The following is a 22,715-nucleotide window of genomic DNA, read 5'->3' as shown; positions in this document are numbered from 1 at the left end:
AAAAAAGTTCCAGAGATAGTGATAATGGTTGTACAACATTATAAAGGTATTTACTACTGCCCAACTGTACACTTAAAAATGTTTAAGATGGTAAATTTTGTGTTATGTATTTTGCCACAAATTAAAAAAACACAATAGCTCAGGCACAGTGACTCAAGCCTGTAATCCCAGCACTCTGGGAGGCCAAGGTGAGAGGACTGCCTGAGCTTAGGGGTTCGAGACCAGCCTGGGCAACTTGGTGAGACCTCATCTCTACAATAAATAAAAAAATTAGCTGGGCATGGTAGCGACTGCCTGTAGTTCCAGCTACTTGAAGGCTGAGGTGGAAGGATTGCCTGAGCCTAGCAGGTTGAGGCTGCAGTGGCTGTGAGCATGCTACTGCACTCCAGCCTGGGCAACAGAGTGAGACTCCAACTCAAAAGGAAAAAAAAAAGCACCATGAAGCAGAGTATACAGTGAAGTAGGAAATGAAACTGGAGCCACACTGACCAATATTTTGAGTGAGAAATCTATGCTTAATCTAATGTACAGCTGAGAATTGTAAAGAACAGTAATGTGATGTAAATAGATCATACAGCAATATACAGAGATCATACAGTGACATGATCTAAACTCTTGATGGATGTCAGTGGTATCTTGAGAAAGAAGACAAGGTTATCTATTAACATCTTCTCACCCCCTTCTCTTTTTTTTTTTGAGTTGGAGTCTCACTCTGTCGCCCAGACTAGAGTGCAGTGGCCACTCCCGGCCACCGCAGCCTCGACCTGCTGGGCTCTGGCGATCCTTCCGCCTCAGCCTTCCAAGGAGCCGGAACTACAGGCATGCGCTACCACGCCTGTCTGATTTTTTGATTTATTGTAGAGATGAGGTCTCACTGCCCAGGCGGGTCTCGAACCCGCGTGAATTTCCTTTCATACAACATGTTCGTTTGATTTTTTTCAACTATTTAGAAATGTAGAAGCTTCTCAGCCCCTGGACTATAATTTGATGACCCTTGCTGGAGACTAGAACTCATGGAGGTGAGGGAGAGAGTTTATTTGGTTGGGCTCAGGGCTCTGTACCAATACTGTACAAATTGCTGAACTAAAGTCTTGCCACATCAGATACCCAGAGGAGGGAATGGGAGACAGAGTCCAGATAGAATTCCTAGGGTCACTTTTTCTTAGATAACAAGAGCTTTGTTGTGTTCCAGAAGTGAAGCCCATGACACCTTCTGGAGTTTCTTTGTTTTGATTGCCTTTTTCCTAGTTTGTTTTCCCCCAGTTTGAAGTGTCACACAAGTTATGTTGATGGATTTTCCCTGTTCTGCTTAAGTGACCTTGAGCTGCCCTTGACACCGTGTGAGTTAAGCAGGCATGGTTCTTTTTGCTTTACAAACTCATTTGTCACGTGGGTTTTTAAAAATTCTTTTCTTTCATCTAGTTTCTGGAATTTCTGTACCTTTCCCTACACCCTGATAGATGAGAGAACATTTTTCCCCACTTCCTGCAAACTTTATCTAGTTCTAAATGTTTAAGCTCCCTTTCTGGGGGGCATTAATTTCTACTTCACCCCCAGTCAGACGCTGGCCCAGTAAGTTTTAGTCATCCTCCCCTGCGGGGAGATACACTCAGTGTGGAGTTGATGTAGAAGGTTCTTCCTCATCATTTTCCTGGTTCGTACATTCCAGCTCCTGGGTTCAGCCGATCCTTCTGACTCAGCTTCCCCAGTAGCTGGGACAACAGGTGTGCACCACTACACCTGGCTAATCTTTTGGTAGAGTTGAGGTCTTGCTATGTTGCGTAGACTGGGTCTCAAATTCCTGGGCTCGTATAATCTTCCCCCCTTAGCCTCACAAAGTGCTGGGATTACAGATGTGAACCATCACACCCGGCTACGAATCTTAATTTTATGGGCTTCCAACTCCCAAGTGCGGCTCCTGTCTCTTGGGTTTTAAGTGACCTCCTGTTTCTCTTTTCTTCTCTCTTCTTTTGGTTCTTGCCCAGTTTGTTCTAGGGCTGACCTGAGCATGTCTCCTGCCCTTTCCCCCTTCTGCAGAGGTGAAAGGGCAGGGAGTGAGGTGCGGGGAGCTGGGAGCAGGTGAGATGGGGTGCAGATCAGTGTGGAAGTAATCAGGCTCAGCGTTCTGGAATGAACCGGTGTCTCTTCCTGATCATTCTGATGGAGAAGGGCTGGGCCTCCTTCAAAGAGTGCAGCAGTCACGGTGGGAGCCCCCATGCATGACCGCATATGACGTTTGTGGAAAAACTGAGCTTAGCTTCTGGGAAGAGCCTGGTGGGACTGAGCCCATCCTGCTTGCTCGTTGGGCTCCAGTCCCAGCTCTGCAGCAACAGAGGGACACGAGGGCCACCCTGACCCCTGTGCTTTCCTGGACACAGCCCTCCAAGGTGAATTGTGATCTGTTGATGCAGAGAGCTATCCAGTCAGCTGTCTAAGAAGCTGAAAGCCCTACGTGTTAGTTGATATGCTGGCTACATCTGCCTTCTGTAGTGGCTCACAAAAATATATTCTCATCAGCAAGTTTTTGACCCAGCAAAATTCCCGTCTACCACACGTCACTGCTTTCTGTTCTGTGTGTGTGCATGTTTTATGTTATGTCTTCTGCCCTTTCTCCTCTCTCTCTCCCTTCATAGGCCCTGAGCTGATTAATACTTGATGGGGGTTGTGGTACCCTTCTGGTAGGAAAGAATCTTAATTTTTTTGTATGTGTAGGGGTCTCACTCTGCTGCCCAGGCAGAAGCGCAGTGGCACGATCATGGCTCACTACGGCCTCCAGCTCCTGGGTTCAGCCGACCCTTCTGACTCAGCTTCCCCAGTAGCTGGGACAACAGGTGTGCACCACTACACCTGGCTAGTCTTTTGGTAGAGTTGAGGTCTTGTTATGTTGCGTAGACTGGGTCTCAAATTCCTGGGCTCGTATAATCTTCCCCCCTTAGCCTCCCAAAGTACTGGGATTACAGATGTGAACCATCACACCCGGCTACGAATCTTAATTGTATGGGCTTCCAACTCCCAAGTGCTGGGAGATTTGCTTGGGTCATATGCAGACTCTTCTAAGGATAATTTAATTTTTCTAATCAACTTTATAGTTAGAAAAATTTGTAGAGTAGGTTAGCTATTATTTCTTGCGTGTGTCTACTCAAGGGTTAATTTGAGAGGAGAAAACCATAGTGATGGTGGGTGAAAAAGTCTTAATAGAGATGCATATATCCAATGAACTTTCAAAGTAACACTCCTGATTCCGCCATTTCCATTTAGTCCCAGTAACAGAAGGAAAAACAAATCTTTCTGTTTCTTGAGGTTCCCAAGCCTTTAACCAACTTCAAAAGAGACTTTCCCCAGAACTCTAAATCCCAGTGGAGAAAAGAGACTCCTCTTTCCATAGGAAGAAAACGTCTCAGTAGAGAATTTCCAGATACTCTTCCCTCTCTGGTCCTTTCCTCCTTCCATTCTTCTGGTTCCAGATGCCACACACAAAACCTGTACCTGTGGAAGCTGAGGCCCGGTGAAGGGATCGAACCATAAGTAGGAAAATATTGCAAGTATGAACTTTCTGTGAGATCTTGCTAAAGTCTAATGATCCGTGAGCTCCTGGGTTGTTTCTGTACTCACAAGAGTAGAAGAGGAAATTCAAGAAGCCCACCATGTTTGACTCATTTGATTTAATTATGTGGAGTTTTTAAAAAAAAATTCTCCAGATTTTATGAAAAGCAAAGGCAGTAGAAAGCCGTCATTATTATGTTAATATCACATAAATTTGAAGCTCTGTGTTAGGTCTATTCAAATAAACATACTCAGCCATAAAGTGGTTTTTTTTCCACTTGAAATCTGTACAGTTATGCCCCACTTGCATTATAAAAGCTATTATTGAAGGTGAAGAAGACAATTTTCTTCCTTTTTTAAAAAAATCCCCTTTGTTCTACTGAATGCTTAAGTTAGATCCAATGTGAATAAGCTGGTATAAAGGGAAGTCTGAGAGACATGGGGCCAGCTTACTGGAATGAAATTGATTTTTTGTAGTAGACAATGTAGCTTCGTCAGTGTGACATATTGCCCCCTTGTGGACATCAGTGAGTGTCTTAAGAGTCTTCAACTCCATAGGGAACTGTATGGAGCACCTGTTTCAGACTATCTAGTAATAACATTTTCACCCATAAAAATATAGTCATAGCCAGGCTCAGTGGTTCAGTCTGTAATCCTGCGCCTTTGGGAGACAGGTGAGTGGATTGCCTGAGCCCGCGGGTTCAAGACCCACCTGGGCAGCGAGACCTCATCTCTACAATGAATTAAAAAATCAGCTGGGCATGGTAGTGTGCGCCTGTAATTCCAGCTACTCGGAAGGCTGAGGTGGAAGGATCGCTGGAACCCAGCAGGTCGAGGCTGTGGTAGCCGGGAGCGGCCACTGCACTCCAGTCTGGGTGACAGAGTGAGACTCCAACTCAAAAAAAAAAAAATATATGTAGTCATTAGGACAGTGAATTAATTCAAACTTGCTTCTAGGCTAGCCATACTCTTAAAACATTGAAATTGGCTTTTGGTGTAGTTCAGGAGATGTGGGGAGGTGGGATCCTTTCATAAGGTGACTTACCCAAGAAGATGTTTTCTAAAAGCCAGGAGATGCTCCCCGATTACAACTCAATTGATACATTCTCCTTTTCTTTCTTTTCTTCCCACCCCAGTTTCAGATGTAGTGAGGGCTCCTGTTTAGAGAGGTGATCTGATGCTTGTGAAACTTGGTGAAATTACACATCATATGCTCCTGCATCCTTGAGCAATCTTCAGAGTACACACAGAAGACAGCAAGGATGTAGCCTGGAGCAGAGAAAAGCATCCTCATGATTTGGAAGTCCATGTGCTGGTACTCAGTTATCAAGCAGCAGTTTGCAGCTTCTCACTTATAAATATTCATTTCTACCATGAGCCAGGCATCAGGTTAGGTTATAATGAGAGAGATATCCATTTTTAACATCAGGGGTCAGCTCTTCTTTACCTGTTTTCTTGATCTCCTTTAAAATTTTTTGAGCAGGTTTTGTTCTTTTGTTCTGATTAAGATAGTTTTAAAAAAATTATTTGACCCTATTTTTGCAGCAGAAATCAGATACATTAATTGTGATAAGGAGAATGAGTATCTCAACTTCCTGAAATAAAATTCTCTAAATGATAAATTGTTTAGCCTCCACTCATTTCCAAGTTGGCCCACCCTGTCCTCTCCAGTTAATAATTCATGATTCCTAGTGCAGTGGGCCTCTTCCCAGTGAAGAGTGTAGAGCCCCGGATTCCAGAAGGGAAGCGTGGCAACCCCTTCTTCAGCCTTCATAGGCACTTCTCTCTTTCCATTTTTCTATTTACGTATGTATCATCCCTTGGAAGCACTACTTAGCAATAGCTGGCTCAAAAGCAAAGCCTTTTTTCATTCAATCAATAATTCATTCTTTCAGCAAACTTAATGAATGTCTATTGGTGGCGAGCCACTGTGTCCCTGACTTCAGGTAGCTCACAGGCTGGAGAGAGGCATTGAGCCTTCATGATGGTCAGTGCTTGAAGAACTGAGGAAAAGCAGCCAGCATCTGCTGGAGAGATGAAGGGGAAGGCTTTGCAGAGGAGGTAGTGTCACAAGGGAATCTAAGGACAGTTGGAATGGTGGGTGAAGGGGCAGGTGATAAGGAAGATTAGGATGTTCAGGCAGAAGACAGCAGCACCTGAAAAAGTTCAGAGGCAAGAAGGATGTATTTGAGTTAGGCGCGGTGACTCACACCTGTAATCCCAGCACTTTAGGAGGCCGAGGTGAGGGGATTGCTTGAACCCAAGCTCAACTCCAGCCTGGGCAACATAGCGAGACCTTGTCTCTCTAAGAAACAAAAAAGATGCATTTGGGGAGTGCCTTAGTCTGGTTGAGCTGTGTAACAGAATGCCACAGACTGGTGACGCATAAAAAGCAAAAGTTGACCAGACACAGTATCTTATGCCTGTAATCCCAGCACTTTGGAAGGTGGAGGTGAGAGGATTGCCTGAGCCCAGGAGTTTGAGACCAGCTCGGGCAACTTGGCGAGACCTTGTCTCTACAATAAGTCAAAAAAACTAGCCAGGTGTGGTGTGTGCATGTAGTTCCAGCTACTTGGAAGGCTGAGGCAGAAGGATTGCTTGATCCCAGCACATCGAGGCTGTGGCAGCATGAATGTGCTACTGCACTCCAGCCTAAGTGACAGAGTGAGACTGACTCAAAAACAAAACAAAACAAAAAACAACCAAAAAATCCACAAACAAACAAGTTTATTTCTCATGGTTCTTAAGGCTACCAAGTCCAAGGCACTAGTGGATTCAGTGTTTGGTGAGGGGCTGCTTTCTGATTCGTAGACAGCCATCTTCTCACTGTAACCTTCCATGGTGGAAGGGACAGGCAGCTCTCCGGGGTCTCTTTTATTACTAATACCTTTCATGAGGGCTCTGCCCTTATGAACTAATCACCTCCCAAAGACCACACCTCCAAATACCCTCATGATATGAGGGGGTTAGGATCTCAACATTGGAATTTTGGGAAGATAGAAGTATCCAGTTGATAGTGGGGGGTGGTGGGGTACTTGTCATTCCATGGCTGGTGCATTGGGTATATGGGAGTCAGAGCTGGGAGATGGATCCAGAGAAGGGTCTGACCGTAGATGGGGAGAGGGGCTGGTGAGCCATGCTGAGGAGCTGTGAGGAGTTAATGAATGACTCTGAGAAGCAGTGTGAGATGATTAGGCTTGTGTTTGGGAAGCTCTTTGTGGTGCCTTGGGGGCAAATAGATTTCTCAAGGGCCCTGAGGAGATACCAGGAGACCTGCTGGGAGGCCACTGTCCTTATAGTTGAGAAATGATGACTGGCTGAGCTACAGTGATCATGGAGCTGGAGAAAGGGCAGATTCACAGGGTGACTGGCAGTCAGGAGTGAAGGAGTGAGGCATTGAGGGCTAGCTCCTAAGATTCTGGCTTGGATGAGGAGAAGCAGATTTGGGCAAAGGCGATGAGTCCCCCTCTGGAAATGTTGGTTTGCAGATCCTGAGGGTCATCCAGGTGGGATTTGTGGATCTCAGGACTGAGGTCTGGGCTGGATATGGGTATGGAATTCATCAGTGTAAACTCATGGATGGGTATGAATGAGATTGTCCCATAAGTGTGGTGTAAGAAGACAAGAGACATAAAGATTGAGGTGTTGGGAACATGGAGGGATAGAAGGAAAAGCTATAGACACATAAGCTAAGGGGCAGTTCCGAGAAAGAGACTGATAATGTCAGATGCTGCAGAAAGTTCAAGAGTGCTACATAGAGAAAGATGGCTTATGTGAATGTTGCAGCAAGGAGTTGACTGCTGACCTTGAAAAGAGTGATTTTGGTGGATTAATGAGGGTGGAAGCCCCCACCATGTGAACAGTTTTTAGGAATCTTGGTTGTAAGAGGAGGTGGATTCTTGGTTGCAATAAGGAAGTATGTGTCATGTGATGGATTCTTGGTTGCAATAAGGAAGTATGTGTCATGTGATGTCTTCTACCTGAAGTAGTTGATTTAGGAATCTATGAAGCACTTATTGTCTTGGCTATTAAAGTTGCTACACATTTTACTGACCTCGGCCTTTAAAGAACATGCCTGGCCCTCATCTGCTTCTCCTCCCTGACATTGGTCTATAATATTGGGCAAAGAGAGTGAAAGAGAGGAAGAGAAATCGAGAGCAGAGCAGAAAGAAGAGAGGAAGACCAGACAGTTTCTGAGGTTACTTGTGGCTGCACAATTCTGAATCAGCCCAGCATTCCTTTTGCTGTACCCTGTGTTCAACCCACGAATGCAGGTAGAGGACCTAACACTCATGCATTGATGGGGGTCTCTTCTCTGCCGAGCTGTGTGGCCCAGAATAACTGCCTCTCCTGCTCCTGTTTGTGACTCCTATAACTCTCTACCCATTGCTAAGTCCTCATCTTGGGTACATAAGCCCTCTTTGCCCACTCTGCAGAGGAAGTTGAAGTTATCAGGTAGCAATTCTGACCCTCTCCCTTGCAAGGGTGTGGCCCCTCACTCTCCTTCTCTCCGTCTCAGAGAAGGAGACATCCCTACTCCTCTCCAAGCTGCCTCTTTCAGTCCGACCTTCTCATCTTCTGGCTTGCCCTTAAATGGTAGCTTCCCCAGCACTATTCATCCTAGAAACATTCTTAGGAGACCTTTATCTCCTCTCACAGCTTTAAAACCACCACCCACATACCCCTGCCCACCAACTCTCTGGATTCCAAATCTATCTCCTGAGTTCCCAGTCTTTTAGACATCTTCACCTGGGGGGACCTTCATCTGTGACAGGTTAATTCATCTTTCGTCATCCACGTCTGTACCACCTTGAGTTATCCATTATTGGTTAAGGGTATTATCATCCACGCAAACCATCAACTTGGGGGAAAATACCTAATTTTTCCTTGTACGTAATCCTTTCCATCCTCTGGTCAATAGACTCTTTTTCTTCCACCTCAATATTTCTCCCAGAATTTGGTATTCAGCCTCCGCTCTGCTATTACCTTGGGGTGTCATTTCTTGTCCAGTTTTGCCGTTCTCTTATAATCGGACTTTCTTCCTTCCAGCCCTTTCTTCATGCTGCCACAAATCTGATAATACTTCTTGCATGCTTCATACTTTCTTTTTTTTTTGAGTTGGAGTCTCCCTCTGTCGCCCAGACTGGAGCGCAGTGGCCGCTCCCGGCCACCGCAGCCTCAACCTGCCAGGCTCCGGCGATCCTTCCGCCTCAACCTTCCAAGTAGCTGGAACCACAGGCACGCGCTACCATGCCCGGCTGATTTGCTTCATACTTTCCAGTGGTAACCTTTGCTTTTGGAACAAAGTCAAGCTTCCTTTGCCTCGGGCCTGTCCTGGTCTGAACTGTGTCCACCCTTCCAGCCTCATTTCTTCTGGATTTCCTCAGATGCACCCACCTTTCCTCAAGTTCTTCACCCTCTGCCCGGCCTGGCAAGCTTCTGCTCATCTATCCGGATCAGTTAGGCTTACGATCCAACCTGTGTAATTTGCGTACAAGGGTTTTTTCCCCCTTTCATATCAACCTGTCAGTCTAGAGCCACATATTCATCACTTTTACACTGTAGATGCTTTGTAGATGCTATTATTACTTGGTCATGCTCAATTTAGGATAATTTAGTTTTATTCTCAGACCATTGACTTCCAAGATAATCAAAGACTGTGTCACTGCTTTATTGTGAATTTAGACCTAGTGCAGTTAGAATCAAAGTGCTGAATTATTCTAATGGATTGTGAAAATCGCCAACTTAATTACTGCAGGTATTAAAGAAGAGCAAATAGAAAAGTGTTCTGTTTTCATGCTTACATAGAATTTACTAGAACAAATGTGGGGCATTTTATATCAAAAGATCTATTGAATGCTCTGACTGGGTACATTAATTCATCACCTTTGTGATGCACTTTTTCCTGTTTTCAGAAAAGTCCATTTCTTGACTTCCAAATACTTTATTTTGAGGGACTTGCAAAAAAGGGGCACACAAAGTGTTCTAACCAGACTTGTGGGCATTCTGTGAAAAAGGATTATGGTTGCAGCACAAAGAGTATGTTGAAATTGATTGTAGGACTTTTCAGTAAAAATCATGTGACCAGGTTCAGTGCCTCAACCTGTAATCCCAGCACTTTGGGAGACTGAGGCAAGTGGATTGCCTGAGCCCGCAGGCTCGAGACCCGCCTGGGCAACTTGGCGAGACCTCATCTCAATAATAAATCAAAAATTAGCCGGGCATGGTAACGCGCCTGTAGTTCCAGCTACTTGGAAGGCTGAGGCGGAAGGATTGCCGGAGCCTAGCAGGTCGACGCTGGAGTGGCTGTGCATGTGCCACTGCACTCCAGCCTGGGCGACAGAGTGAGACTCCAACTCAAAAAAAAAAAAAAAGAAAGAAAAATCACGAACGCTTCAAAAATTTTAGAGAAACCTTTCTTATTTTCATTTTTTTTTAAAGTGGAGAGTAGCCTAAAAGAACAAACCATATAAAATGATCAAAATGCCTATCTTTTTCTTGAAGTGGAAAATAGCATCTTATTATTGCTACAATTTACTACCATCCCTTGTGTTCTCTCTAAAAAATATTTTTCACTCTTCTGATTATTATTATTATTTTAGTTGGGATCTCATTCTGTCGCCCAGGCTGGAGTACAGTGGCACAGTCATGCTTACCATAGCCTCTACCTCCTTGGCTCGGGCTATCTTTCTGTTTCAGCTTCCTGGGTAACCGTAACTACAGGCATGTGCCTCCACACCTGGCCTAATTTTTAATTTTTTTTTATTGTAGCAATGAGGTCACACTATGTTACCTAGGCTGGTCTTGAATTCCTGGGCTAAGTGATCCTCCCATCTCAAGCTCCCAAAGTGCTGGGATTACAGGTATAAGCCATCATACCCAGCCTTGATTTTTTAAAACCTTTTTTTTACAAAAAATGCAGAGTCCTGGGGTCATACATGGCTGTGCCATTTTCCAACTTCATAAATTCCTATTTATGTATTTAATTATTTGGGACAGGATTTCGCTATGTTGCCCAGGCTGGCCCCAAACTCCTGGTCTCAAGCCGCCCTCCCACCTCAGCCTCCTGAGTAGTTGGGATGGACTACAGGTGCCTGCCCCTATGCCCAGCTTCCTATTTTTTTTTTTGAAGAGGTCATTACTATTCTATCAACCAGTATTAGGAGTATCGATGATGCCAATATATCTTTGCTTGTTATGAGGAAAAATGAAAATGTCTTATGCCTGTACTTCCATGGCTATATTCTCTTCAGCCTTCATGGGAAACCCTTTTAATTTCTGTCTACCTACACAATTAGCCATGAAAACATTCTTGTGACTGCATGGGTTTGGACAACAAAATCAACAAAGGCCTGGGTTTCGCAGCCAGCAGGATGTATGAACAGTGAATGGCCACTGAACTGTCCTTACATATTATAGTGTATATAGGAGCACCAGATGGGTACGCTTGCCACAAGCACCATCCAGTTGGGAAAAGGATTCAACCAAGCGCCCTTAGTGTTTATATTCACTTTGGAGTCCTTGAGAGCAACTGAGGTAAAGAGTCGGTTTTTCTGAAGGGTGAAGAATTTACATAATATTTAAATATGATTTGTAATAATAATAAATAGCTAGACCTACTCCCTGATTCTTTGTCAAAAAGGCATAAAGGCTGGGTATGGTGGTGCACTCCTAGTAGTCCCAGCCACTTGGGAGGCTGAGGTGGGGGATGCTTGAGCCCAGGAATTCGATTCTAGTCTGGGCAACATTATCTAAAAACAACCAAACAAACAAAACCCCCTTTTATATTATGAAATATAAAACATACACAGAATGTACAGCAAACATGTACACCTTAATTCATAAACACAAAACGTACACATGTGGAGACATCTTTTTGGTCAGGAGAGAGAATGATGCCAGCACTCTGTCACTACTGCTTCCTGTCCTGTGTTCTCATAGGTGCTCACTGTCCCAACTAAAAGACTTTCAAAGTGGGTTTCTACTTGTTTTCTGTGGGGTTGCCTAACAGAAAGCAGAAGTGTGATACTGGGAGGGGAGGGGAAAGTGGGGGGATCTGAGGGCGGGTGTCAGGAGAGGTTTGGTGGCATCGTTATCTGGATTTTTTTTTACTGTTTCTCCCACAGCCCCATAAGTCCAGGCACCGGCTAGAGCCTGTTGTGAATCTGCCATGCAGATTGCTCTCTGTAAAAGCTGCGATTATTCAGTTCTTCCAGAGTGTACTAGACTCTGACCACCTCACCCGACAGTGACTTTGGGGAGCTGACATGTACCTGATGCACAGTAGTAACTTGTTTCCACACAATTCCAGGACATTAGCTTATTGCCAGTGGGTGGACAATCTCAATGAGACCCGGAAGATGCTCTCTCTTAGTGGTGGTGGTCCCTTCAGCAACCTGCTGAGGTGGGTCGTGTGCCACATAACGAAAGGAATTGTGAAACGCGAAATGCACGGCCACGGCATTGGCCGCTTCTCTGAGGAAGAGATTTACATGCTGATGGAGAAGGACATGCGGTCGTTAGCAGGGCTCTTGGGTAATGTACCACGCCTTCTATTCTCTATTTTCTCTCCTTACCTTTTGCATGCTTAGTAAAGCACTGTGGGTTGACTAACGTAAGTTTCATTTTGGTTGGTTTCTTTACTTCCACGTGGAGACTGCAGCCCCCATGTTTAACCACATCCCCTGATTTTCAGGAACATGCATCTTTCTTCTTAAGCACTGGTACGTGACTGTTTTCAGTGTGAAGAGAATATGGAACATGCTTTGGCATCACTGTCTGGCTGTCAGTGGTGCTGGCATTGCTAAGTGTGCTGTGAGAAAGGGTGATTTTGAGCAAGGAAGCTCTTCTGTTTATATACAGGCCAGGGTGGAAAGGCTGCCTTAGGAACGCACTGTGGAGAAGGCCCGACGGTGCACCCGTGGACATCATGTTAAGTTTGAGAGATGTGCTGACCCATTCTGTGTGTGCATGCAACATTTGTCATTTTCTCACCCTTTTGTTTTTGTTTGCTTTCTCGGTCCTCTACTTACGGACGCATTCAACTCTGATTTTGTATTGGTCACACAGTGGCATAGCTGTGCTTGGGAGACCCCTCAAAGAGAAGCACAGGGCAGTATATGGCCCTGGGCTAGTGGGAGTGGCTGGGATGGAGTGATGTCCTCTTGCTCACCTGGCTACCTGCAGAGGGCCTGTGGTTCTACACAGGGCAGAGCTCGATTCTTAGCTAGGACAATTAGAACACAGATCATTTGAATTCAGATCTTGTGTTGAGAGAACCGTAATAGAGGATACCATAAACTTAGGTTAAGAGCATGCTATAACCCAATAAATATGTCATCGGCTTGTGGACAGTAGCACAGCCATTTTAGTTTTCTGCTTTAAAACATGACCTGTAGCTGTTTAAAGTTTCAGTTATGGGAAAAACTGCAAGCTCTAGTTCAAGCTTCAACCCCTTCCCTTGACCCACTTTCCCCTTAGCAACAACCAATCGGGTGCCAGGGGAAAATCACCTAAAGTTTCCAAATGTCTCTGCAACTTCACCAGTTAGTGGGCCAAGGTCAGCCCGAGTCAAGCTAGCCAGTCTTCCACGATTGAGCTGACAGCCAGGGGTTACTACCCAATTAAATGGTAACAAGACTGGAAAGTCCCCCCCAAACTCCTTCTCCCTTTGTGTAAAAGCATAAAAGACATCTGCTTAAGGAAGTCAGGGCCTCTGGGTGTACTCCGCTGCATCGGTGGTTGACAGAGGTCCAGGCTCGAGCTTGGAAATAAAGACCCTCTTGAACTTTGATCAGAACTGGCTCTTGGTGGTCTCTCGGATTGAACTTTTGGCCACTACAGTGTGTGTGAAATAATGGCTTCTAGCCAGGTGAGGTGGCTCATGCCTGTAATCCCAGCACTTTGGGAGGCTGAGGCAGGAGGATTGCTCGAACCCAGGAATCTGAGACCAGCCTGGGCAACATGGTGAGACCTTGTCTCTACCAATGATGATGATGATGATAATAATGGTTTCTCCTGGGGGACAGCTAAGGTCCAGGGAGCGAGATCCTCTATGTGACTAGGTCATCTGATCTAGTCTGTCAGGGGCTGCTGATTTTGTTTGCAGAAGGTGGGTTTTCACTGGCCCTCGCTCAGCTGCAGTAATTTCTGGATTCCCCCTCATCCCCATTCTGAAGCACATAGGTGGTACCTCACCTCCACTAGGAAGTGGAGTTTGGAATTTTGTTTTGTTGAAAACCACCTGGTGCCCTAGGAACTGGATGCTCTGCTGGGTATAACATGTCTCTTACGGGGTGACGCACTGTAACAGGCTCCTTCCTGCTCATCCATCAGACAGTTGCTAGACCTGGAGTCCTCCCTTGACCCCAGCCTGCAGAGGGCAGATCCAACACCACATCTAGCTCCTGGTTGGCTTTGTAACCAGGTCTATGCATGGGGGTAGGGGAGGAAAGTTTGATGCTGGCTGAACTCCTTCAAAAGCTCTGTCTGGCTTGAAGAGTCGACACTGTCTAGACCTTCTGTCTTCTTGCTGCACTGGGGCCAGGTTGACCTGCTTGATGTAGATAGGAGTGGAATTAACCTCGAGTTTGCCTCATTCCTCTGGAAACTTAATGCTGGACTCTTGGCCTCAGAAACCAGGCCCATAGCTGGGCCATTTCTCCTTAACAATGGCTATGTTTCTTCCTGGCTTCCTCCTCTTCCTCATCAGCTCATGGTGTCGGGAGCCCCAGCAGCAAGGAGTTGAGTCTCCAGAGTTATGACAGAGATGATGCCAGTAAGTGCCACTCATCTTTATCAGTTTAGCAGTGTGGGTTTCTCAGCCAGAGAGGCGTGCCCTTCTCCTTTCTGGGTCACTTCTGGTTGGGAGAACCGGGGAGAAGGGTGATAGCAATAGTGTAATAATGATGACTGACAGTGTGTGTCTAGCATTTAATGATTTAGACAATGCTTTCTCTCTCATTTTCAGGAGATGGGAGGGAGATGAATTGCTGATAGCTAGGTTGGATACCTGGCAAGTATTCAAGACAGCATCAAGAATCTAGATGATGATCTGTGATGGGAAACTGAGTGGACTACTGAGAAGCTGGAGTTAGCTGGAGTTAAATTTTATACGGAGGCCCAGGGGAAAGTCTAGTCATGAACTCTATGATAGGAGAAGCAGCCCTGTTCCTGCATCTGCGGTGGGAGGGGCTCTTTGGCTGAGTATCATAAAACTATGGTGTCTTCCTAAATGAAGCAGAAAGCATCCAGCCCTCTCCACCTCCCTGCCATTCCCAGAAACATGACTCCCTTGTAATGCCCAGATGTCTAAGCAACTCAAAATCCAAAATTACTTCTTGTTGAAATTGTTCAAGGGTTGGGAATATTGTCCATGGACGTTTATTTGACTCCTCAGGATAAATTAGTTACCAGTGTTCCGGGTCAGTTGCCTTCAGTGACTTGAATACCCTTTGTATGTCAGGAGCTAGGGGATATGGATTAGAGGTTCCCCTCCTCCATCTTGTTAGCTCATAGTCCAATGGAAGTGATTAGCCTCTATTTCAGGAGGAGGTGAGCATGGCCCCTCACTGCTGGCCTGCTTTTGTATGACCTGTGAGACTACAATGGTTTTTATATTATTAAAATGTGAAGAAAAAGTACAACAGAGATATGCAGATGAGGCCTGGAGATTCTGAAATATCGAATGTCTGACTCTTCACAGAGGTTTCCTAATTTCTGCTCTGAAAGAGTACCTGTACACAAGTCAGGCTGGGGCAGGCCTGACTGCTCCGGGGACACAGCAGAGCCAGGAATGACTTGGCAAGGGAGTACTGGGGAGGGCCACAGATGAGGTGGCAGTTGTGTTGGTCCAAGAAAGAAACGAGTTGTCCCAATGAAGAAGATTCAGAAGGACCTTTCAGGCAAATTATGAGAAGAGGAATCCCAAATGAGTGACGTTTAGGGATCATGGTTGAAATGAAGATTAAAACGTACTTTGGGCCCATATTTTAAGGGATTGTACTTATCATGCTAAGAGGTGTGTACTTTACAATACAGAAAACATGACGGTGTTGCAGATTTCTGAGCTTGAGTGAGAAGCTGCCACATTTGTGGCTTAAAAGAGTGGCTCAGTGAGTGTCATGAGGAATGAATTGGGCCTGGGGGGAGGAGGTGACAAGGAGACACTGAAGACAGGCAGTGAATATCTGTGGGTGTAGTTTTTAAAATTATAGTTTAGTTCAACTAAAATGAAATTCAAACTGCATAAGAATGAGATAAACAAAGTTAATTTTTATTTGGATGTATTAAAAAAAACTCGTATAGCCAAACCAAGTGGGATTTGAATAGAAAATACGGTTTTATGATATAAAATATATATATATTTTTTTGATATAAAATATATTGGTAATAGTTATGGTGAGTAGCTAAAGAGGAAAGTCATAATTTATTTTTATTTTAAAGATGTGGAGTACAATTCAGGATTAGGTATACAAGTGGTCATCATACAGGTAAAGTTTGGGCCTCCCTTTGGTCCCCACTGTGCCTGATTTGAGATCAGGGACCTTTATTGATGTTGTGTCCCCTCCCCCCACCCCGGTAGTATCCCGCTACTGCCAATCCCTTTCTTATAGTATTATGGTAATTGCTCAGGGTCTGCTTATGAGTGAGAACACATGGTACTCTGTTCTTCAAGGAAAGTCATAATTATCTCAGTATAAGGAAAGCATTTGATGATGAAATTCAGGATCCATTCCTGGTAACGCTCAGTAAAATAGAACTCAAAAACTAGTTCTGTGAGAGGTATAGAGCCCACAACCAGTGTCATACTTAATGTGGAGTCACTGGGGGCATCCCCAGTGAAATAAAATACAAAACAAAGATACTTGCTATCACTGTTATTTAATGTCATTTTGGGAGGGTTCTGACAATGTAGTTGTACAATGAAAAAAAGATATCTTTATTTTAGAAAGGAGGAGATAAAATTATTACCTATAGAAATTAAGAGATTATGTAGTGCAAATAATGAGGAATCAACTGAAGTTATTACAGTTAGTGAGAGAGAGCAGTAAGATTATAAAGGATACAGGGTTAACTTGTAAACAACTACAGTTTTCTTGGGTATCCCAAATAACCAGTTAGCAAATATAATTTTTAAAATCTCATTCATAATGGCAATAAAAACTAAAAATACTAGAAATAAGATTTATGAGAAAATTTCAGGACGACAGAAATGAAATGAAACAATCCTAATAAGAGATAGAATGTTTTTTAGAAAATAGAGAGGTGTACCTTCATTAATTGTTTATTTGTTGATCCGAGAGTGGGACCATAGTCAAACCCAAACTTTAAGACCTTGGGCAAGTTGGAAAACTTTTCTGGGCCTGGAATGATAATGATGAGAAGAAAAGTAATACAAACAGAGTGCTCAGAATAGTGGTCAGCTTGTCAGTCAAATATCAGGCAAATGTCGAATACAGCTGTGACCATTGTCAGGAAGGAGAGGCTCACGGTGCTGTGAGAGTTTGACCTGGTGTTCTGTGCTAGTCCCTATTTAATCCCACATGTCCTTATGTCCCCCTTGGGGTAGTTGGGTGTGTTTAAAGCAGAGAACTACATGCAGTGGTTGCCTGCTTTTCACCACATGCCAGAAACACACACATTGTCTATCTCTGAACCCCTTCCAAAAGGAATGAGAGTCAATGAAGAGTGTGAGCAACACGAAAATCAAGAACAAAAAGGTTAGTCTTTTGGGAAGCAGTGTGGATGGAGATAGGGAGCCTCGTGGCTGGCACATTGGTGTGGGAGTCCTGGAGTTGGATCCCCTGGGCTGCACCACTTACCAGCCTGTGATTTTACATGAATAACTTGTTCTTTCATCTGCAAAATGGGGGGTTGAAACAATACCTTCATCACAGAGTGTGAGGATTAAATGAGATAATTTCTGTAAAGTACTTTACAGGCCTGCCACATAAGAAGTGCTAAATAAATATGAGTTGCCGTTGTTGTCACAGATTTTTGTATGTAACACAACTTCATTCAGAAACATTGTTTTCTGGGAACAAAGTGTCTTTGCAACAAAAACTTTTATTATGATTTTAAAGATTCTTAATTGGTGGTAGAAATTTGGAAAGACTCAGAAAAATACAGAGAAGGAAAATAAATCACTGTAGTCTGTAATCCTTTTTTTAAAGTATATTTTCCCCATATATACCCCCTCCCCTCACTCCTTGTCACTGTAATCTTATAACCTGTTGCTAGCAGAAGTTACCATTTTGGTGTATATTTTTCCAACAATATTTTTATGTGTAATTTTAAATCATGTGTATGTATATATATATTTGTATACATACATTTTTTCCATCTCTTCTATTTTCTTCTATTGAGAGTCTATGTACTTGGTATCACACTTGGTGCCAGGAAGACTGATAAAAGACTCATCAGGCAAAACTTACTTTGCCTTTTACCTTTTTAATATTTCTGTTCTATTATTAATCTGGAGTCTACAGATAGGCTCTCATAGTGAATGGAAAATAAGACAGAATTAAACTAAGAATGATATAGTGGTGTCCCATGTTAGCACAGAGATCCTCAGCCATGGGATATGAGATTAAAGTAAAAACAGAAGATGGAATCCAGTACAAAGTCAAAGTAACACCGTCCACTTGATAGATAAGGAAATGGAGAGTGACTTGCCAACAGTGACACAACCAATAAGTGGAACCAGGAATCAAGACCCCTGCCATTTTCTGACCTGACTGCTCTCTGAAGTTTCTTATGAATTGTGCTTTGAAGTGAAGAAGTTATATTATGTCAGGATGACCTCTTTAGAACATTTTTCTAAAGTTGCCAGAATGTCAACTGGTATGTTAAAATGTAGTCACCAAAGCAATTCTTCATTTTATTGTATGATAGACGTGTGGGGTACAAGTGAGGACTAACTATATAAGTAGGCTGCATGCAGGGGAAGTCTGGGCTTCCCGCTGGCCCTGGTACCTGGTAGTTGAACCAGGTCCCATTTGTGTTGTCACGTGCCTCCCCCACCTCCAGCAGTGCCAGTGACTGCAGATCCCTCCTTTGAGCTCATGTGACTTCTGTTCAGTGCTCACTTAGCCAAAGTAATTTTTTTTGGAAAATAGGAGTTTGTTAATAAGACAGGAAATCTCCCGCAGTAGGAGGAGACCTGAGTGAGGGTAGCCCCAAAGTAATTTTTAAGTGAAAGTTTAGCATGGAACTAAATGTGGAGGTTACCATTCATTTAGAGATTCTGAGCTTTGCGAGTGGAACTTTCAGCCTTCCTCAGGAACCATGCTGCCTACCTTTAGGTGAGAAAGCGTAAGTATTTGAGGAGAAATGATTTCTTTTTAGGGTCTGTTCCTTAAAGAGTCAAGTGATTTCCAGCAAACTTCACTTGGCTAATAAAATGTAACGTACTTTTCTTCTACATTGTGTGTATGTGTGTGTGTGTTTTTGCTAGTCTGAAGCATTTTATTGAGTCAGAAAATGGCTCAGGAAGTCTTTATTTTTCAGAGTCCTTGTTGACCTTGGGTCAACATATCTGTACAAACCAAATTTGTTAATTATTTTAATAAACATCAGTGTGAGCTTGATTATTGTTATTCTTTTTTGATTGGAGTGCATGCTCACGGCCACCACAGCCTCTGGGCTTAGGCGATCCTTCCACCTCAGCCTTTCAAGTAGCTGGAACTATAGGTACACACCACCACGCCCAGCTAGTTTTTTTATTTCCTTGTAGAGATGAGGTCTCTCCAGTTTGCCCAGACTGGTCTCAAACCCCTGGGTGCAGGTAATTCTCTCGCCTCTGCCTCCCAAAGTGCCAGGATTACAGGCGTGAGCCACTTTGCCTGGTGATCTTGACTATTTAATAGAGTAAGGAGTTATAAAGCCATGCTTCCTTTCAAAGGCAGTGACAAATGTTTGCTGCTTTGTGCCACTTTCCTAAGCCTGTGTAATGACAGTGTGGAATCCTTTTTTCAGAATGATTGTGTGTTGCTGCAGAATAAAACCATCAAGCAACTTTGTTTTTCAAGTATGCACTTATTGGGTGATCACTTAGTTTAGAGTTAAATAATGTATAGAAGATTAAAATATTCTCCAAGGGCAACATGGTTAAGCTTTTGTGATTAGTAATAGACAAGCTCTAGCCTACTTTTAGCCAGAAATGCCTTTGAGGTTCTGCCCCCAACGATGGGGAAGCCTCACTGTGAAGCAATGTTAATGCCCTTCAGGAAGTTGATGGACCATGGCAGAGTCAAGGAAACTCAGAAAGAGGCGTGTGATGAAGGTAAGGTAAAGAGAATATGGGTGCAATTATGCTACGATATCTAGGCCAAAAATCTTGGAAAGGCAAGATGCCACATTACAGATACCATTACACCTCTGGCAGGCCAAGACAAGAGAGCTGGTCTTGGGGGCTCAGATTCCCAAGGAGAAGGCTGAGCTCTTGTCGGAAATACTTGTAGATTGGGGAGGGGAAGGTGATAGCAACACAGGTAGGGTTGCTGCTCTTTGGGGAGTGTGCCTTGAGCTGTTGCCAACCCCCTTCTGTGGTTTTGTATACCTTGTCTTATGCTTATCAAACTTCTCCCAGTCACAGCATGAGATTGCATTTTGATACTTCTGGAAAGCAGCTTTCACAAAATTTACCAGAGCTAAGAGTTATTAAGGGATGTTGAAGTGGCGACCCCTTGTGGGTGGGTGGCGGCAGGAGATGTTGAAATGGCCTGAGTTTCTTCTCTTGGTCTCAACTGACCCTTAAGGCTCTGGGAAGGAAAACAGGCTGCCAGGTGGCTGGGGACACAGAAATGGTGTGCTGGCCAGGTGTGGTGGCTCACACTTATAATCCCAGCACTCTGGGAGGCTGAGGTGGGAGGATTGCTTGAGCCCAGGAATTTGAGACAAGCCTGGGCAATATAGCAAGTCCTCACCTCTACAAAAATAAAAATAAAAAATTAACCGAATGCGGTGGTGCATACCTGTGGTCCTAGCTACTCAGGAGGCTGAGGCGGAAGGATCACATGAGCCCAGGAGATCGAGGCTGTTGTGAGCCATGATCATACCACTGTACTCCTGTCTGGGTGATAGAGTGAGACTCTGACTCAAAAAATAAAAAAATAAAAATAAAAGAAGCCGTGTGTTTATCTGATACGGAGGCAGCACACAGGCTACTGAAGTCTAATGTTGCTTTCCTTTTCATCGGACTTTTATAGACACTGGTTGGCAACTCAGCAGTTATCTCATGGCAAAAGTAGCTGAGTAATTGGTAGATAGAGTTGGTTTTGGAGATATAATCATATAGAGGGAGAATAATACAAATATGACTTTAGTGATGAGGCTCAGCTGTGCACTGGTGATGATCAATAGCAATCTGTTGATTGAGTGAAAAACAATAATGATTGAATGCCAGGACACATTTAGCCGATAGCCAAACATGGACTCTAGAATCTGTGGATCTGGGAGTGCTTTTGGAGCAAAAAATGTAAATTTGTGAATGTATTTAATGGGCAGGGTCAGAAATAGTAACAGGCTTTCTAAGTGGACACTGTAATTTCCTATCACAGAATGTTCTTTTCAGCTACTTTCCCAAGATTAGAGACCCTAGGAGGAGAGGATACTTGCAAGATTAGAATTCAGACCAAAGGGTGAGTCCTTTGGTTTAGGACTGTATGGTCAAACACACATATATTGAACAGTGTGCTTTGAGAGGGGCTTAAGAGTTGGTGTTGAGCCAGGTGTGGTGGCTCACGCCTAAATCCCAGTTCTTTGGGAGGCAGAGGCGAGAGGATTACCTGAGCTCAGAGGTTCAAGACCAGCCTGGGCAACATGGCAAGACCTTGTCTGTACAATTAAAGAAAAAAATTAATTGGCCGGGCATGGTGGTGTGTACATGTAGTTCCAGCTACTTGGAAGTCTAAGGTGGAAGGATCGCCTGAGCCCAGCAAGTAGAGGCTGCGGTGTCTGTGAGCATGCCACTGCACTCCTGTCTGGGCAACAGAGCAAGACTCTGACTCAAAAAAAAAAGAGTTGGTGGTAAACAGCTGGGCACAGCCCTGAGCTACCAGAGCTGCCACTTGAGAGAGAACTTGTGGGTAAACATTTATATAGTTGAAGCACTTGTGAGGAGTGCCACGGTAGAGAAGTGCAAGGTGTAACAAAGGTATTTTTCTGGTTAAATGAACGTGGCGGGGGCGGGGGGGTAGTTCTGGAATCAGTCTTCCCTCCCTCCCTCCCTTCAAGTCAGGGTCTCACTCTATTGCTAAAGCTGTAGTGCAGTGGCACAATTATGGCTCATTGCAGCCTTGACCTCCTGAGCTCAGGAGATCCTACTGCCTCAGTCTCCTGCGTAGCTGGCACTACAGGCACATGCCACCTTGCCCAGCTAATTTTTAAAAAAATTTTGATAGAGATGGGGTCTTGTTATGATGCCTAGGCTGTTCTTGGACTCAAGCAATTCTTCTGCCTCAGCCTTCCAAAGTGCTAGGATCACAGGCAAGAGCCATTTGCTCCACCCAGAAGTTTCTTTGAGGAGGTGACATTTAAGCTGGGGTCTGAAAGATAAGCCCAAAAGGCAGGCATCAGGGTCAATGCAGAAACAGGGATGGGACAGTGAATAGAATAGCATGGGCTAAGGAAGGAGCATCATATGCAGAGGGCCTGAGATGAAAAGTGCTGGAAGCTTTCAAGGGAATGAAAAAGTGGCCAGTGTGGCTGACAACTGGCATGCGGCAGAAGTGGTAGGGATTGAGATCATAGAGGCCTAGGTGTCACATAAATAATTTGAGTCTTTTTCTAAGAGCAGTGGAAACCATCAGAGGTGTAATGATGGGAGGTGGCATGGCCCTATTTACATTTTATGTGCTGGGGGAGCCGAGAATAAATTTTGTGACCCAGGGAGGAGGCTGTGACTGTCCAGGAAAGATAAGCTGGTGTTTGGTCTACAGCCAGGGTGGTAGAGGTGGGCAGAAAGAAACAGATTTAAGCTATAACTTAGAGGCAGAACTGACAAAATATAGTGATTTGTTGTGTGTGTGGGGGGGTTGGGCTGATGGAGAGGGCGGGGTGAGGAGTAACCGAGTCCTGGACATAGAAACTTCGGGGACAAAGTAGCCATTCATGGGGAGCACTGGAAAAGAGAGGAAGGTCATGAATTTCAGAAGTGAATATGCTGAATT

At 44.3% G+C, this 22,715-nt stretch overlaps 1 protein-coding gene across 1 annotated transcript in view; it reads left to right on the top strand.

Annotated features, from left to right (window-relative positions):
* Positions 1-22,715, top strand: part of FAXC (failed axon connections homolog) — an 81,507-nt gene that overhangs the window by 13,903 nt on the left and 44,889 nt on the right. Inside the window, exon 4 of the mRNA XM_008065822.2 lies at positions 11,855-12,078. Within this exon, the coding sequence (XP_008064013.1) occupies positions 11,855-12,078 (224 nt within the window). The remainder of the gene's footprint in view (positions 1-11,854; positions 12,079-22,715) is intronic.

This window comes from Carlito syrichta, unplaced genomic scaffold (genome assembly GCF_000164805.1).
Source record: "Carlito syrichta isolate Samal-C Ts95f unplaced genomic scaffold, Tarsius_syrichta-2.0.1 Scaffold104742, whole genome shotgun sequence".
Taxonomy (NCBI): domain Eukaryota; kingdom Metazoa; phylum Chordata; class Mammalia; order Primates; family Tarsiidae; genus Carlito; species Carlito syrichta.
Note: the sequence above shows the minus strand (reverse complement) of the source record. Positions and strands in the feature narration are given on the sequence as shown.